Source organism: Suncus etruscus, chromosome 19, assembly GCF_024139225.1.
Source record: "Suncus etruscus isolate mSunEtr1 chromosome 19, mSunEtr1.pri.cur, whole genome shotgun sequence".
NCBI classification, from domain to species: Eukaryota; Metazoa; Chordata; class Mammalia; order Eulipotyphla; family Soricidae; genus Suncus; species Suncus etruscus.
Window position 1 is genome coordinate 39,624,838 of NC_064866.1, and position 16,348 is coordinate 39,641,185.

General features: G+C 42.9%; 1 protein-coding gene across 3 annotated transcripts in view; it reads right to left on the reverse strand.

The window, feature by feature from the left end:
* Positions 1–5,741, reverse strand: part of ADCY8 (adenylate cyclase 8) — a 273,697-nt gene extending 267,956 nt beyond the window's left edge. For 2 of the 3 annotated variants that reach the window (XM_049765557.1, XM_049765556.1), the window contains exon 1: positions 4,830–5,327. In XM_049765557.1, the coding sequence (XP_049621514.1) occupies positions 4,830–5,237 (408 nt within the window). In that variant the 5' untranslated portion in view covers positions 5,238–5,327. Of the gene's footprint in view, positions 1–4,829 lie in introns of all 3 variants that reach the window. The other variant, XM_049765555.1, reaches the window with a different exon arrangement.
* Between the last annotated feature and the right edge of the window lie 10,607 nt (positions 5,742–16,348).

Here is a 16,348-nt window from a genome sequence, read left to right on the forward strand (position 1 = left end):
GTCTACCCCATTAGACAACTTAGCGATTTAATCTTTTTATTAACATTGATCTCAACTTGTGGTATCCTTTGGTAATTTTTCGATTAGTATGCCAAACTACTAGGATAAATGATTTAAGATGCAGGGAGGAAAAACTAATCTTTGTAGAGGACAGGATCTGGGCAAAGCTGTCACTGGTTTGAATACCGCATGAGGAACCAATTTGGGTGAGGTGGAGGTATTCCCAACAGAGGAACACCTAAATCCTAGAATGACCTTATTGATGGAATTGTGGAGGCAAAAGTAAAGATTCTCCTAATAAAATGGCCTTTGAAGCTGTGGAAGGTTCTTGAGTATTTTTAAATCATTCCCAACCTAGAAATATATGGGTCATCACATCTTTTCTGGACAACTGTCTCTTTTTTTGTTTGAGAAAGCAAGCATAAAAATAAGACCTGCAGGGAGGTGCTAAAAATAAGATTAAAGGCTGAGTTCAATTCCACACAACTATTGAACATAACCCAGCACGACCTAGTGGTCCTGGAGGATTGCCAGGATGATCCTGGTGCCCCCAAGCCTGCCAACTTGTTGACCCAACAATACGGTATCACTGGACTCAACCTCCACACTATACTAAGCATTCCAGGAGTGGCCCTCAGAATGCCTTCCCCACGACTTCCCTGACAGTGATCCCCCATTAAAAAGTAGAAAAAGATAAAACATCAGAAAAGAAGATTTATCTTTTTTATTCGTTTGAAGAAACTGCCACAGTCCTTCATTTCTTTGTTGGATGTAAGGAGACAATTCTCGTCACGTGAGTTATGTGCTCTATTGCTGAGGGTACATACGAAGGACACATCTTGTATGCAGTGGTGATTTAAATCCACTCAGACAGTGCTTAATATCATCATGCAGGATACTGCAGAGACCTGCAGCTTGGTCAGTAGCTGTCATGCTACAGACAGAATTTACCATGGGAGGAAAAATAAAGAAGCAAATTCTTTTTTTTTTTTTTTTTTTTTTGGTTTTTGGGCCATACCCGGCGATGGTCAGGGGTTCCTCCTGGCTGTCTGCTCAGAAATAGCTCCTGGCAGGCACGGGGGACCATATGGGACACCGGGATTCGAACCAATCACCTTTGGTCCTAGATCGGCTGCTTGCAATGCAAACGCCGCTGTGCTATCTCTCCGGGCCCAGAAGCAAATTCTTACAGCCTGGACTAGAGGAAGGCAATCTTGGGCTCATGTGTTCCTTCTGAAAATGGCATTTTCAGGTGTGTTGATGCCACAGTCTCATTAAAACTTCTGGCTTCTTGAAAATGCTAAGTCAAATATGAGCCACACTTTTAATGAGGATCAAAAGTAATGGAGAGAAAAAAAAATAAAATCCCAGTGTTTATGATCTTGTACTGATCGATGTGTATCCAACCGAGCCAGATCAGAAGCCAGCTACAAAAAAAAAAAGCCTATTATTCCCAGCAACTGAGTTATTTTTCTCTCCTGATTTCCCTTTGGCTTTTTCATTAAATGTTAATTCATCTGTTATATGAGGTACTTACTACTCTCCTGAGTGGTGACACGCGTTCTTTTCTCTTGAACCGTCTCAAGTGCTTATGTGTAAAGAACAACCTCTAAAGAGATTATGACTAATGAATGGCATTGGAGAAAGAATATCAATCCTGCTCTGGCCATTTTTAGGGATCATTTTCTTCAGGTTAGCCCTCTGAAGTTTCTAAAAAGGTGTCAGTTCATCTTGGAAATTCAAATGCTAGAAGATTTCATCTATTTATCAGCATTGGTTGTATGTACAGGATGTCATTACAGTTATAAAGGATTGTACCAATGTATTAATGTGCGTGGATTTCTTGTGCTTATCATCTGCTCGGTTCCTTTATACGTGTCTTGTGTTTTACAAGGCACCGAGGATAACATGTAAAACACTACATATAATACCATTTCCCTTATGTGGCAGAAATAAATAAATGAGGCAATTTCAGATAGACATGTGCTCTGGAGAAAATCAGACAAGTAATGCATTAGGGAGTAGCATTGGAACTGAGTTTGGAAAATGGTACTGTCAGTCGCACGAACACCTTAGGAATTGTTCTTAGCAGCACACACAAAGACTATGCGTTAGGAAAGAGCTTGGGGAATTTGAAAGATGGAGTACTTCTTCAGATCTGCTTAAGTCCTTTATAGAACCTGTAGTTTTGTTTTATAAAATCTGAATACTTTATCATGGCCTACTCTATACACTTAAGATAGTTGCTACTTCTAAATGGACTCCATTCTCCTCCCCTCCTCAGACATCAAAGGATTATTATATGATATCCATCAAGGAAAGCAAAGCAGCTCCTAGCTCAAAAAAAAAAATCATATTTTTAAAAGTAAGTTTCCGCATTATCCATACTCTGCATTTAGGGAAGAAGCTTAAACCTATAGAGGGCGCCAAAGGAAAACATTTAGTGAAGCCACAAAAGGCCTTTCAGCACCTCAAGAAGAGGAAAGCACTCTGGCTCCTCCAGAGCCTGGTAAAAGGTTATTCACGAAACTGCTTTTCATGTACAAGTCCTACCCAAATTGGAAGTTGAATGAGCTTGGCTTGCATGTATCAGGGCTGAATTTCACAGTAAAGGAATGTTTGTGATGGGGTGGAAGTGGGAAGGCATTTTAGAGATATTTTTAATCTTCTCCATCTGCTAGTATTTGAGTAGAGTATAAAACAAATATGGAGCCAAATTTTATTTTTCTGGATCCACTTGGCAAGAAATGTGTCTCTATAGTTAGAACTTTGAAACTATGCATAATTTGCAACTCAGGATGTGTTATTCTAAATACTATAGCAAAGTTTCCTTGATGAAGTCTTTGAGTAACGTGTACTAATATTTTTTTCTGCAAATAAGAAAGCTATGATATCTCATGAAAACAACTCATAGTGAAATGAGAAGGAGAAAAGAAGAAAAGAAAAAGATGTGATTGAGGTAGAAAGAAGGAACAAGAGAGGGAAAGAAGATATCTATTGATAAATAGATACATAATGAGAAAAATGCAGAGAGAGAGCTTAGAAGAAAATGAGAGATTTGAGTCCATATCAGGAGTTCATATGAACAGCATTAAAAACCTTAAATAAACAGTATTAAAAACCTTCAATAAACAAACTTTTCATATAATCTAATTTGAGGCCACAGGTGACATTAAAGTTTCAAGAGATTATTGTTAAAACTCTCACTTCTGCCATTCATTTTTCTTTTGTATTATTGTCTTTAATGTGGAAAAGTAACCAGCCCGGTCTTACTCTGTTTTCTCTCATCTCCCCATTTATTGTATGTTGATTCTAGTCATATACTTTATACATGCTTTGCTCTATTCAGGAAAACTTCAAAAGGGTGCCATAAAAGCAATTTACCAGAAAAGTAACCCGAGCAATGTGGGACTCAGAGGATCAACTCAGAACTTATCAAAACAGATTCTGTGGAAGCATCTTGAATCAACTTTCTTTACTAGAGGACAGTGTTGCTTTTCCCCATTTACTTGGGAAACAATGACAGTTCCCCTATTTTTACTAAGAAGTCAGTCCAAACATCATTCCTGTCACCTATTAGATATGTGGCAAAGAAAGCGCCAGACCATTTATTCTCTTGCTATTTTAAGAATTTAAACAACAGAATTATTGTCTACCTTCCCATTCACAAAGACAACTTTGTTCACAGAAACGCATGTATATTAAGTGAGGGGAAAATAGACCGCAAGGGGGAGAAAGGAGGACAAGGCCCTTGAGGGGTAGGATTCACTTAAATATTTTATCTACATCAAAATCTCTGTTCAAAAGAGCAAAAGTTGCTGTGTTTTTTTTTATTTTTGCCAGCGACAATCTGACACTCTCTTGTTTTTGTTCCCACTCCCAAGATAAGAAGAAATCATCTTATCTCCCCCATACATGAAGATTGGCCGATAAATCACATAAGATTTATAGCACTTTCGTCATATGATCATCTAAAGTATTGGGTAGGACATGTAAGTAACCCAACATGGGTTACTTGTATGGGCTTCTCACTTCCCATTCCTTTGAGGAGTGAGGGGCAATTTGTGGCAGAGTGATTTACAGAACCCAACGTCTAAATCTCAGGGCTCCTTCCAATAAATACCCTGTAGTGAGTCTTCTGAGTAAAACTGTTCAAGAATGGGCTGAATTTTGAACTGTGGAGTCTCTGCTCTTTTTCTGCCTCCTGTTCCAGATACTTCAGATTTGGGGGTAATGAAGAGAAAAGCAGCTTTCAGAAAGAAACCGAGTTTTGAGTGGCAGGTCAGCAAAGAATTATCCACAGGATCGTGTTGTCGAGTTACACACTGTGGTAGAGTTGGAGAAACTTTATAGGCCACCAATTCCTATTGGAGGGAGGGAGAGAGAGAGAGAGAGAGAGAGAGAGAGAGAGAGAGAGAGAGAGAGAGAGAGAGAGAGAGAGAGAGAGAGAGAGAGAGAGAGAGAGAGAGAGAGAGAGAGAGAGAGAGGTGACTCTAGGCAGACCTGCCTGCCTGTCTGGGGGGGGGGGGGGCTACTTTTCAAAGAAACCAGGGGGCAAAGGCGGAAAGGAGGAAGGGCAAGCTGGCGCTTTTACCTGGTTGATGGAAATGACCAGCAGCCTGGAGATGGCCACTTGGAGGGCCGCCTACAGCAGCAAGGTGCCCAGGCCTGAGTTGGAGAAACTTTATAGGCCATCCATTCCTACTGCTCTTAGAGGAGAGAGAGAGAAAGAGAGATGCCCCTAGGCAGTCCTACCTGTCTGGGGGGCTAAATATCCAAGACACCAGGGGGGATAGAGGAAAGGACGAAGGGCGCGCGGGCGCTGTTACCTGGTTGATGGAGATGACCGCCAGCCTGGGGACGGCCACTTGGAGCACCACCTGCAGCAGCGAGGTGCCCAGGCCGGCCACGATGGCCCAGGTGAGGGGCAGCGGCAGCATGCTGTAAGTGGCGAAGAGGGTGAAGAGCACGTAGCCCACGCCGTCGCCCAGCAGCCCGTAGCCCAGCCCGGCGGCCAGGATCTGCGCCGTCATGGCCCCCCAGGTGACCACCCCGCTGTACTGCAGGTAGGCGTGCGAGGTGGCGTCCTTGCGCACCACGACGAGGGCGCACACCACCACCTCGACGCCCGTGAAGAGGCCCAGCAGCAGGCCCTTGAGGGGGGCCATGGGCGCCGAGGCCAGGCCCAGATGCAGCACGAGCAGGGTCAGCTTGGTCAGCACGTCCAGCGCGTTCATCACCACCTCGGACTTGCGGCGCTGCGCCAAAAAGTAGCGCTGGTAGAGGCGCTCCAGGTCGCGGGATTTGAACGCGGCGCGCAGCGTGGGGAACAGAACCCCCCGATAGCTCGCTCCCCCGCGCAGGAAGAAGTCCGAGTTGCTGGGCGCGCAGTCCAGGCGCGGCAAGCCGGGGTCCCCGCTGGCGCTGGCGCTGCGCTCCGGGCGCACCGGGGGCCCGGCCGGGCCGTCTGGCGCGCGCTCCCCGGGGCCCTGCGCGCAACGGGGCGAAGGCGCACGGCGGGACTGCCGGCCGCGGCCCGGGTCCGAGGCTTTCCCGGAGCCTCCGTGCAGAAAGCGCTGCTCCGTGATGTGCCGCACCGCCGCCTGCCAAAGCAGCCGCTGCGACCGCGCCCCGAGCCCTTCGGGGTGCTCCGGGGGCGTCGGGTGGATGGTGTAGAGGTCCTCGCCGCCGCCCCGGTTGCGCCCCAAGGACGCGGACAGCTCCATGGCTCGGGACCCCCGCGGAGAGGCGGCAGCGGCGGCGGAGGATGGCTGCGGGCACCCCGAGAGCTCCGGGCGGCCTGCGGCGGGCGAGCTGCGGGAGCCCCGGGGGTGCCACGGAGGCCCGCGGGCATCAGGGCATGCCGAGCCCAGATCGGGGCCGCGCCGCGCTGCTTCGTGGCTCCAGCTCCTTTCTCAGCAGCAGCAGCTGCAACAGCTGGAACAGCTGCAGCAGCCCCTGCCCGGGCTCGAACCCCTCCAAGCGTCCGTGCGCTGCTCCCGCGCCTTGTCCTTTTGGGCTCCCGGCTGCGGGGGTTTGCGGGGGGCTCCCGGGAAGTGGCCCCCCTGTCGCTCGCTCCCTCCCTCGGTGTCTGCGGGGAGCACTGCCCTCCGGAGAGGAGAACTCACTCTCTCCAGCGCGCCGGGATGGGGCGCCGGGGCGGAGCTGGGGGCGGGCCAGGCGGCGGGGAAGGCGGGCGGGAGGGTCGGAGAGGTAGATAGATGGATAGATAGATGGTCCTGGAGACGCTCTGTATGGAGTCATCAAGGGTTAACCGGCTGCAAGTGGGGGGTGCGGAGGCCCCCCCAGTCTGAATGGCTCCAGGTGGCTTAGGCCCTGCGCAGCAGCCCCCCCCCCCAAAAAAAAACCACTCCCCCCCCTGGGGCAGCGGGAGAGTCCAGAGGTGCGGGTTCGGGTATGGCTCTGGAGACAAGGTCAGCCCCTTCCAGCGGTGCATGGAGGGGTCACAGCGCGGTTCTGCGCCCTCTCTTTGGGCTGCTGGCTCGGATGGATGGATCATCCCCTTTGGCTTGGAGATACAGCCCCCCATCTCCCCCCACCCCACCCGGGAGGCCGCGCCAGGGGGAATGAATAAATAAAAAGTGGGATTGGTTCCAAACCCAACAGCCCTGGGAGAGGCCACCACACCACCGCGAGGATCCGAGACAGGGGGGAAATTATGATTAATTATTATTAGGATTTCATAAAAGGGCTCTTAAGGGAAAGGAAGCTTGGCAGAAAGTGGGGTCCCGGTGGTCGACCGCATAGATGCCTCTGCATCCAAGGAAGCAGCGCGCATCCCACCCGAGCGTGCGCTCCGGAGCGCGCTGCGAACAAGCATCAGGCGACTGGCAGGAATTTGGGGACCAAGGGCTGGCCAGACACCGTGGCGACTGAACCCCCCTGCTAGCCAAAGCACACTTCTCTCTGGAACAGGTGGCGCGGTGTGGAAAGAAGGTGGCAGGACCTGGCATCAGATGGGGCAAAGATGCCCCAGATCTTGCAAGCGCGAGAGCTGATGGCTGGGCTTGGGGAAAAAAAGAGACTCAGGCAACGGGCAGGGTCCAGCGTCCTCCGCTGCGTCCAAACACCCCTCTCCGGCCCACTCCGTCGCACTCGGCGGCCTTCTAGCTCTGACTCTGTCCCCTGGCCCCTCTGTTCTTTTGGAGCGCATCAAAGAACCTGCTTCTGCGGGCGCCACGCTTGGCCAAGCCAGGCCACGAAGTCGCAGCGTCCAGCGCCTTGTCCCCCTCCTCCCACCTGAGCGTCCTTTGCAAAACCAACTTGGCAGCCAGAAGCCAAATACCTGCAGTCGCAGCGATGGCAGAAGCAAGAAGCTTGCTTGCTGCGGGAGTTTGGGTTGTATGTATGTCCTAGGTCTTGGAAGGAACCCAAATGAGAATGGACCTTGTCCCCAATCCCCCATCCCTGTCTGTCACGCTAAGTTTCTCCCTGCTCGTCTTAGAGGTCAAGAAGGGCATTAAAGGCATTTCTGGTCCATGTTAGAAGCCTGCTTGGCCCGTCCACCAGTTCTGCCCAGCGTTTGGGCCAGAACGGCTGGTGGCGCTCAGAAGGCACGTAGGTGCGGTGCGGTGCGGTGCGGTGGGCGCGTGCGGGCAGTGCCCCAAGGGAGAAAATCGGGCTCCAGGTGAGGCCAGAAGCAGCCTGCAGGTGGCGGAGCCTTTGCCACAGTGAATGCGGCTGCGGGCAGGAGCCCAGGCCTGGAGCATCGTCAGCTGATGGCCAATGACGTCAGCCCCGGTCGCTCTCCCTCTTTTGGGTGGCGGCCCAAGGAAGCCCCAAAGCCCGCCTCGCTTCCCCCACCCTCTGCTGCGCCCCCATGGAAGGATGCCCCTGGCTCGGGCAGAAGAGAAACTCTTAGAATAGCTTTCTGTCCTCCCTTCCCAAACACACACACCAACCTCCTCTGGGTGGGTTGTTTGTGTCCCAGAAACAGGGGACTTGATTCTTTCCTTTTAAAAGTCTTTCTTTTTCACTCTCTTGGGTTTGGGGCTAAAGCCAGAAACAGCCACTGGTCAACTCCCAGAAGGGAGAGAAATCATTAAATGCCCCCCCCTTCCAATTCCTACACAGGTAGTTTGTGGGATGTGATACATTCTCTGAAAATAAAATAAAAATAAAAAAAGACTCCTTTTAAAAACGCCATCCCAGATATTTGGAGCTGTTTTCTACCGTTCCACAAAAGAGGCGGCCCAAGGAAACACTCAGTTTTAAGTAGAACGGAGGCCAAGACTATTTTTAACTCATTGTGTGTAGAGGAATTAATTAACCATTAAGATCTCCCAGAGTAGCTCATCTTCCGCAGGGGGCTAGAAGTAAATGGCCAACTGCATGAAAATTACAAGTTTGCAGTTATCTAATTTTAAAGAATTAGAATTGTATAGAGAAACTGTATAGAAATGGTAGAGCAAAATTGAAATTGCATAGAGAAAGGTTCTCTTCTTACACGCAGCACTCTAGAAACTCCAGAGAAAATAATATTCAGATTGATTTAAGCAAGGATTCCAGAGTACAGGGATATAGTCGAGGGAAAAGGTGGTGTCAGGATATGTGGGAAGCTTCAGCCCTTCTCTGTTTTCATGTCCCAAGTCATCTGTTAACGTGGCCTTCGTAGTAGATTTGGCAGTATAGGATACCTCTCTATTTTAAGTTTTTTGTCTTGTGAGTCTGACAATTCAGTCTAAATAAATGACAGGGTGAAGGCAGATGGAACTTTCCTATGGATATCTTCCTCTTGGATGATTTATTCAACAGGGAAAGGAGGCGTGTCCAGAAGGGAGTGACTGGACCAATCAGATAAAGTGACTAAGGCTAATGAATGAGTCAGGATAGCAGGCTTCAGAAGAAACTCAAAGAATTCCACCAGTTCAGAGTCCTTGAAGATAACACGTGAGGGAAACTTGGTGAACTGGTTCCTAGGATTTTGTTGTTGTTGTTTCTGCTGTAGAACATGTTGTTTTTAAACCAGAAAATGGATGACATAAGTAGATTCAAATGCTATTTATTAATGTTGGGATGATAGAGTGTCTTTCAGCATCCTGCCTTCCATGTCCTGTCAAAAACTGTTTTATAGAAAGGGGTTTCCTTTCATTTTTTTTGTTTTGTTTTCCCAAAATGTGCTTAGGAACATCCAATTTGGTCAAGTGCTGGGGTGCTGTTTATTAAGCATGATGGTGTAGTGGGGAGGGGAACATGTAAAATAAGGGATTTAATTTGGGATTTGTGCATGAAAAATATGCACATCAGTCTCTTGCACTATTTCAATCCCCAAAACTATTTTTAAATGAAAGCATTGGTTCTGCACAAATATTGAGATGCTTTTTTTTGTTGTTCCTTTGTTTTGCTCTTTTAGAATTTTGGGCACGCCCCAGTGCTAGGGCTTACCTCTCAAACTGTCCTTGGTGTCATACCTGGCAATATGCTGATGATCATATCTGGTGACAAGTGTCTAACCTGTGTGGGCTATATGCAGGGCAAATGCATTACCCACTACTTTCTTTTCAACTCATAAAACATCACTAAATACAAGAGAAAGTCAACGATCTGAAATGAACCATGGATTTTTAAAAGCCTTGCTTTCATTTATTTCCCGTGTATGTACTATAACAAGTTTATTGGGAAAGTAAAGGGAGGGAAGGAGAGAGGTAGGTGCTCAAAGGCATCTCCAGAGAAGATCACACCAGTCCACATCCAACACTCATGTGTACTTTATGTGTACAAGTATGAAAGGACACATCTAAAGAATGAGATGCAGGTGGCATGTGGGAGGGCCACACATATGCATAGATACTGTCAACATGGGCACAGGCAGCACAGGTATACTCTTCCTCTGTCCAAGTTAGTTTTTATCATTTTCCAAAACTATTCCCCCTCCCCACCTAGTGTTACCCCTCCCTCTTGTTTCTTATGAAGTTAGAAGGGAGATAGCTTGGAGAAGTTGATAATCTTCTTTTGATATTTCTTGTATGGCCTTTATTCCCCTCATGGTGCCTCCCCTCCCAGAAGGATCCATTTCTCCTCCTCTTAGGGATCCATCCCAACAGAGGACTGGAATTCTGCATCTCTAAGATTTTCCAGGCTCCTGTAATTTTCCAGGGTCCTTTGTGTCCATACCTCTTGGCTGGTTTGGGTTTCAGAAATTGTTCCCCACAACACTTTACTCAGATCCCTCCCTCTTCTTGTCTGCAACAATAAGAAGCAGGGATATTATTTTGCCCAGGTAGTGTCTTTTTGTACATAATTATCTTCTCTTGCAATGCCCATCTATCACCCCCCATTTTCCTACTAGCAGTGTTAACTCTGTAGGAAGCCCTTCTTGATGTCCCTTCCACCGAACCCAGTGATAAGTAAACACCTATTCTCTGTTGTCTAATACTGTTTTGAGTCTGATTGTGGCCTTTCAATAGGGACTGGCTGTATTCAATTTTCTTATTGACTTGCTTTTCTTCCCTCCCACCCCATGAATCACTGAGATCCTTGAATTAATTTTCCTTGAATTCATATTCTTGTTTCTAGCATAAATATCATATATAGAGATAATAGCAATAATTTATAAAACACCTCACTTAATCATCCCAAAAGTTCTCTGAGCTAAAGCCCTCTTCTTTTTTAATTATTACCATTTTATTAACTAGATGCTAAGGCTCCATTGTGCTTAGCTGTCTCAAAACCTCATAGTTAGGAGTTTAAAAAAAAACACCTCATACTTAATAGCAAAATTCCAATGACTAAATTTGAATTATGTAAAATGAGCAGCCACAGCTTAATAAAAATGCCAATATGAGCAGTCAAAATTCATTAAACTAATTTCAACAAGACTGATAAAATAAAAATGTCAGATACCAGGTAAGAAAAAATAGATAGTATAGGTTTTGAGAAGTCTGGTGAATCATGTTACAGAACTCAGCTTTGTTTGGATTGTGGTCTGAGTTTTTTTTTATTAGCTCTATGTACTACTTTTAATATTTGTGGAAAAAAAGCACACTTTGATATATTGAATTTAGTCAAAAGAACTGTTTTAGTCTGGTTTACTTCAGTTAGATGATAATGATAGCTGGAAAAGTTTCTCCTGAGTCACTGAAAAAATAATAATCATTTCTGTTATGTTGTTTCATACCATGGACTGGTTATATAATAATATATAATGAATATAGTATATAATATTAAAGAAAAAAAAGCTTTTTACTTTTGCAAAGTGAAAAAAAATTTTCTTCTGAATACTTTCTAGGAAATCTATAATAATATATGAACTCAAATTCTGTAAGGACTGTGTCCTTGGCAGAATTCCTACAGAAACCCTGGAGCACAGAGGAGACATGAAATATTCACATGTAAAAGAAAAGATGGACTCAGTCCAGGGAAGGGGACTTGAAACCAGAGATTCTGTTTCCTAAGGGAAGAAGAGTGCTTATGACAATGCATCTTCCAAAACTGAAAATCTTTAAAGGAAAAGTACATAAACATTTACTAAGAAGATAGAACTTAAAAGTTCTCCTAGCAAATTTCAAAAGAAATAAAGAAAAATAGAAATTATAACTACATGTATGTATATATATATATATGTTGATCTGTTTGGCTGTTGAATTAACTTCATGTACAAATATACAAAAATATTGAGTTATATACTTTACATCTGTACAATTTAAAATATTCGATTATTTTGCCCCCCCCAATATTCAATTATTTTTTATATAAAGTTGCAAATGGAAGACAGGAAGCAATGCCAATATTGCCTAGAATTGCTGCTTTTAGCAAATATCAAAAGCATTGGCTTCTTTGCTAGAACTTCAGGGAAAGTCAATACGTAAAATAAGTAGGACTCATCCTTCAAAATAGTCAAGAATTAAAAGCCTTGCACTGACATTTCTGTTTTGTTTTGTTTTAGGGTCACACTAGTTGGGGCTCAGGTGTTATTCCTGGCTTTGCATTTAGAAATTACTCCTGAAATCGCTCTGGAGATCATTTAGCATGTCTGAGAAAGAACTTGGGTCAGCTATGTGCAAGACAAATCTCCTATCCTCTGTATTTTCTCTCCTGGAACTTCACTGAGAAGAGATGCAGTACATGTATAATAGAAAAAACTAAAGGTCATGGTTGATCCTATTACGTAGTTTCTCTACCTTGTACAATGCAAGAGGGGAAAACTATCTTCGTATATATCTTGGATCTTCATAGAAATAGTTTAAATTAGATTCTGATGCCTAGAAAACAGTCTCATCGGTGGGAAAATAACGGAGATGAGAAAGGCAGAATTGAACCAGTCAGTATGGAAGTTAGAGGAAGATGTTTCTTCTTAAAGTCTGATTTTTTTCTTTTTCTGGTTTAACTGAGACAAGTTCACTGTGAAAACATCTATTAATTTGTTGAAATCTTAACAAGAGAAAGAAGTAAAGGGGGTGAAGAAAGAGAGAAGAGAGAAGCTAAAAGCAAAATATTGAAAAAACTTAAGCTAACTAAAAAAAAAAAAAAAAAACAATAGTAAAAAAAAAATTAAGAGATTTTCCAGAAGGTTTGCCCAAGTCAGAAAACATTTTTTCCTTATTTAAGCCATAATTTAAAACCTGCTTTTTAATTCAACATGCATATAAAATTTAGGGGCAAAATAATCAAATATACTAGGATACAAAGTAAGTCATTATGCTGTAGTCTATTATTTTATTGTTGCTGTTATTCTTATCATTAAGTTACTATAATTGCTATACAACAAATATAGGAAAATGTCCTCCCAACAAAAATTTTAACGTTGAACATTCAGGCAAACATTTTAGATCTTAATATCTTTTAGAATATGACTGGGCAAGCAAAATGCACCCCAAACACACAGAACTTAGAAAAGGTTTTAGAGAACTATATAAAACAGTTTACTATATTTTTTTTGGGAGGGGTCACCTGACAGCACTCAGGGGTTACTCCTGGCTCTGCTTTCAGAAATCACTCCTGGCAGTCACTGGGGACCATATGGGATGCCACCATCTGTCCTAGATCGGCTGTGTGCAAAGCAAATGCCCTACCACTGTGCTATTTCTCCAGCCCGTTTCAGGTATTCTATATAGAGAGGGTAACGTAAGGAAAATAATAAAATAAAAAACTTGTCTCAACGTGGCTCCATACTTTAAGGATATCTGATGATTTGCTATGTGAAATATCTACCTCTCTGCTCTTAATGTTTTCACTGAATTTTAATTGCTTATTAACTGTTCTTAATGTCTCTGTCTATCTTAACAATAACTCATGTGTTGGGAACCAAGGTGAGGGAGCTATATTGCATTGAATAAATGACCAGCCTGTGCACCCACTTATAGCTAACTGGGCAACCCTAAAGCTTAGACATTGTGTGTGTGTATGTGTCTCATTCTGCTGGAAGGAGGTCAAAGGTGCCAATTCAGAAAAAAAAATTCATCCAATTTGGATTTAGGGACATAGTAACACTCAGGTCTTATTTTTGATTCTGTGTTCAGGGATCACTCCTAGTCAGCCTGGGGGACCCCGTGGGGTTCTAGGGACCAACCTCAGGTCAACTGCACACAAGGCAAGCTCCGTATACTACCAAAATTATGATTTTTAAAACTTATCTCACCTTATTATCTCCTCACTCCAGAAATCTTTGAGATATATGTAGACTATGTAAAAATAAAAATTTATGGATTTGGGGCTGAGAGGTAATGCAACAGATTAAAGTGTTTGCTAGTATGTGACCAAATTGGTTTCAATTCATAGCAATTCATACAGTCCTCTGAGCCCCTCCATGGAGTGAGCCCTGAGCAAAGAGCCAAGATGAAGTCCTGAGTATGTATGTGTGGTCTCAAAAGAAAAAAATAACATGGATGCTATTATTTATTATATTATCATATATACCTGGAATTATATATATTTGACAATTCCGTGTGGAAGAAACAAATCTTGTTCACTTTAAAAAGTAAATATATTGTCTTTTTACATATTTGGTGAACTATGTCATTTACACTCACCCTGAGTCTTTCAGAACAATATACATTAGTTTGGGGGATCACACCCAGCGGGGCTCAGAGGTTACTCCTGACTCTCTGCTCAGATATTGCCCCTGCAGGTACCGGGTACCATATGGGATGCCAGTATTCAAACCACCTTTGGTCCTGGGTTGACTGCTTGCAAGGCAAATGCCCTAATGCTATGCTATCTCTCTGGCTCCCAGAAAGATATATTAATAACAGTTCTAGTCCCTTTGGCTGAATACAGACATGAGGCGAGAAGCAGAGAGGAATGCATGAACCTTTGTATATCTACTCACAAATATCACCACTGGAGACTTTGGACCTTCTTACATGATACCTAGGAACCAGCAATACTCTGCATTATATTTATATATTTATTTTATAATATAATATACTATATTTATATTAATATATTATATATTTTAATAAATAGATGAGAGCTTTTACAGGATTACCTGCGGTCCCATATGCTTGAAAACACCATAATGACCTTTTCCTTTAGGGTGTTGACTTTCTACAGGACATGAATGAAGCACTATTTATTTTCCCCCAGCTCCTTCAATCTCAGCTTGGAAGTACCATCTTTAGCTAGGTGATTTTTCTTGCTTTGTTTCTTCCAGGTCCGCCTTGCACTCTGTTGCTTTTCCATACTTCATTATACCTTGAAGCTCTACTGTTTTAAGTTTTCCTGGGGATTATGCTTCTGTAAAAAAAAAAAAAAAAAAAAGATAAAACTTTCGAAAGTATGAAACTATAGAAAGATTGCTCTTGATTTTGTTAGTTACTTTTAATAAAAAAATGACTCATCAGAAGCTTAAGAAAATATAATTTCTCAACATGATTAATGTATATAAAATGTAAGACATTTCTCTTTTCCAAGTTAGATGTTTTTTTGCCCTTCCCCCCAAGTGAATTCCAATCAAATCATTTGTTATGACATAAACTTAGTAAATCACAATAGTTAGACAATAGATTAATATATGATTATTTCTTTTATTTTATTCACAGCCCTATAACAACACATTTTATTACTTTATCTTTCTAAGGGCTGTACAGTATCTCATTTTATATATCAGATATTCTTGATACAGTCATATCGTTGCCCAGTATTCTTGGGCACTTAGTTGTTTTCAGATATTGGCTCTTGTGAATGGGGCTGTGATAAATGTAGGAATGCAGATGTGTTTTCTGCATTGCATTTGCACTTGTTTTGTCAGTGGCATTTTGTCCTTAAAGATACTCTAGCTTCAGTGTCATGAAGGCTTCTACTGATATTTTTCTCTATGTATCTTATGTATTCAGGTCTCATTTTAAAGTCATTAATTCACTTTTATTTAACTTCCGGGCTTGGCATTAGAAAGATTTTTTTTGCTTGTTTGTTTTTTGCGTGTTGCTGACCGTTTTCACTACTTGTAGAGACTTTCATTGATGCACTTCATAGTTTTGCTCCTTTATTGAAGATTAATTCATAACATAGCTGAGTCTCTGTCTCTAGATTTTAGACTTTATTCCATTGATCTGAGGGTCTATCTTTATTTCAGCACCAAACTGTTTTAATTACTATTTACAGGAATTATTTAGCATTTATATTCTTCCTCTTGGAAGAAAAATTTGTAATTATTTTTTTATTAAATTGATGAGACAATTTTATCTAAACTTTGCTACAAAAATGTTTTACATGACTTCTTTCAATATCCAAACTCATATGTAGCCTCTAGTTCAGTTGATGTAATAGCATGAAACACACGTATAATGTAAACATATAATATGAAGTATATTTATCATTGTGGATGCAGTAGAAATCTTTCATGTTGTCAAGAGATTCTCACTGGAATCATTAAACATTGTTTACCTAAAACCATGATTTAGAGAAGTTAATTTTTGTTCTTGCTTCTTTAATCAGAAAGGTGATTCTTGAGTTCTAACATTTCAAGGGCATGCTCTATGACCTTATTTATATTATATAACACTCTTAGGGGCAATATGCAGTGATGCTCGGATGTTTCTCTTGACCCTGCACTCAGGAATTATGCCTGATAGTGCTTGGAGGATCATATGAGTTGTCAAAGATTCAACATGGTATGCAGGACAGTTGCCTTATTGATTGTACTATTTGGTCCACTATAGAACACTTAATTTTTTTTCCTATTTGTTGTTTCTTTGTTTGGGTTCCACACCTAGTGATGCTCAGAGATACTCTTATGTGGCTCCTAGAACCATACCAGGTACTGGGAATCAAACTTGTCATCTACTTGCAAGGCAAACACCCTATTTATCCCAAAAGTGCCCATATTACATTTTCAAAATCTTTCAAAATATATGAGACAAAGAAATGTGAACAAAGTGTTGTGAGAAGT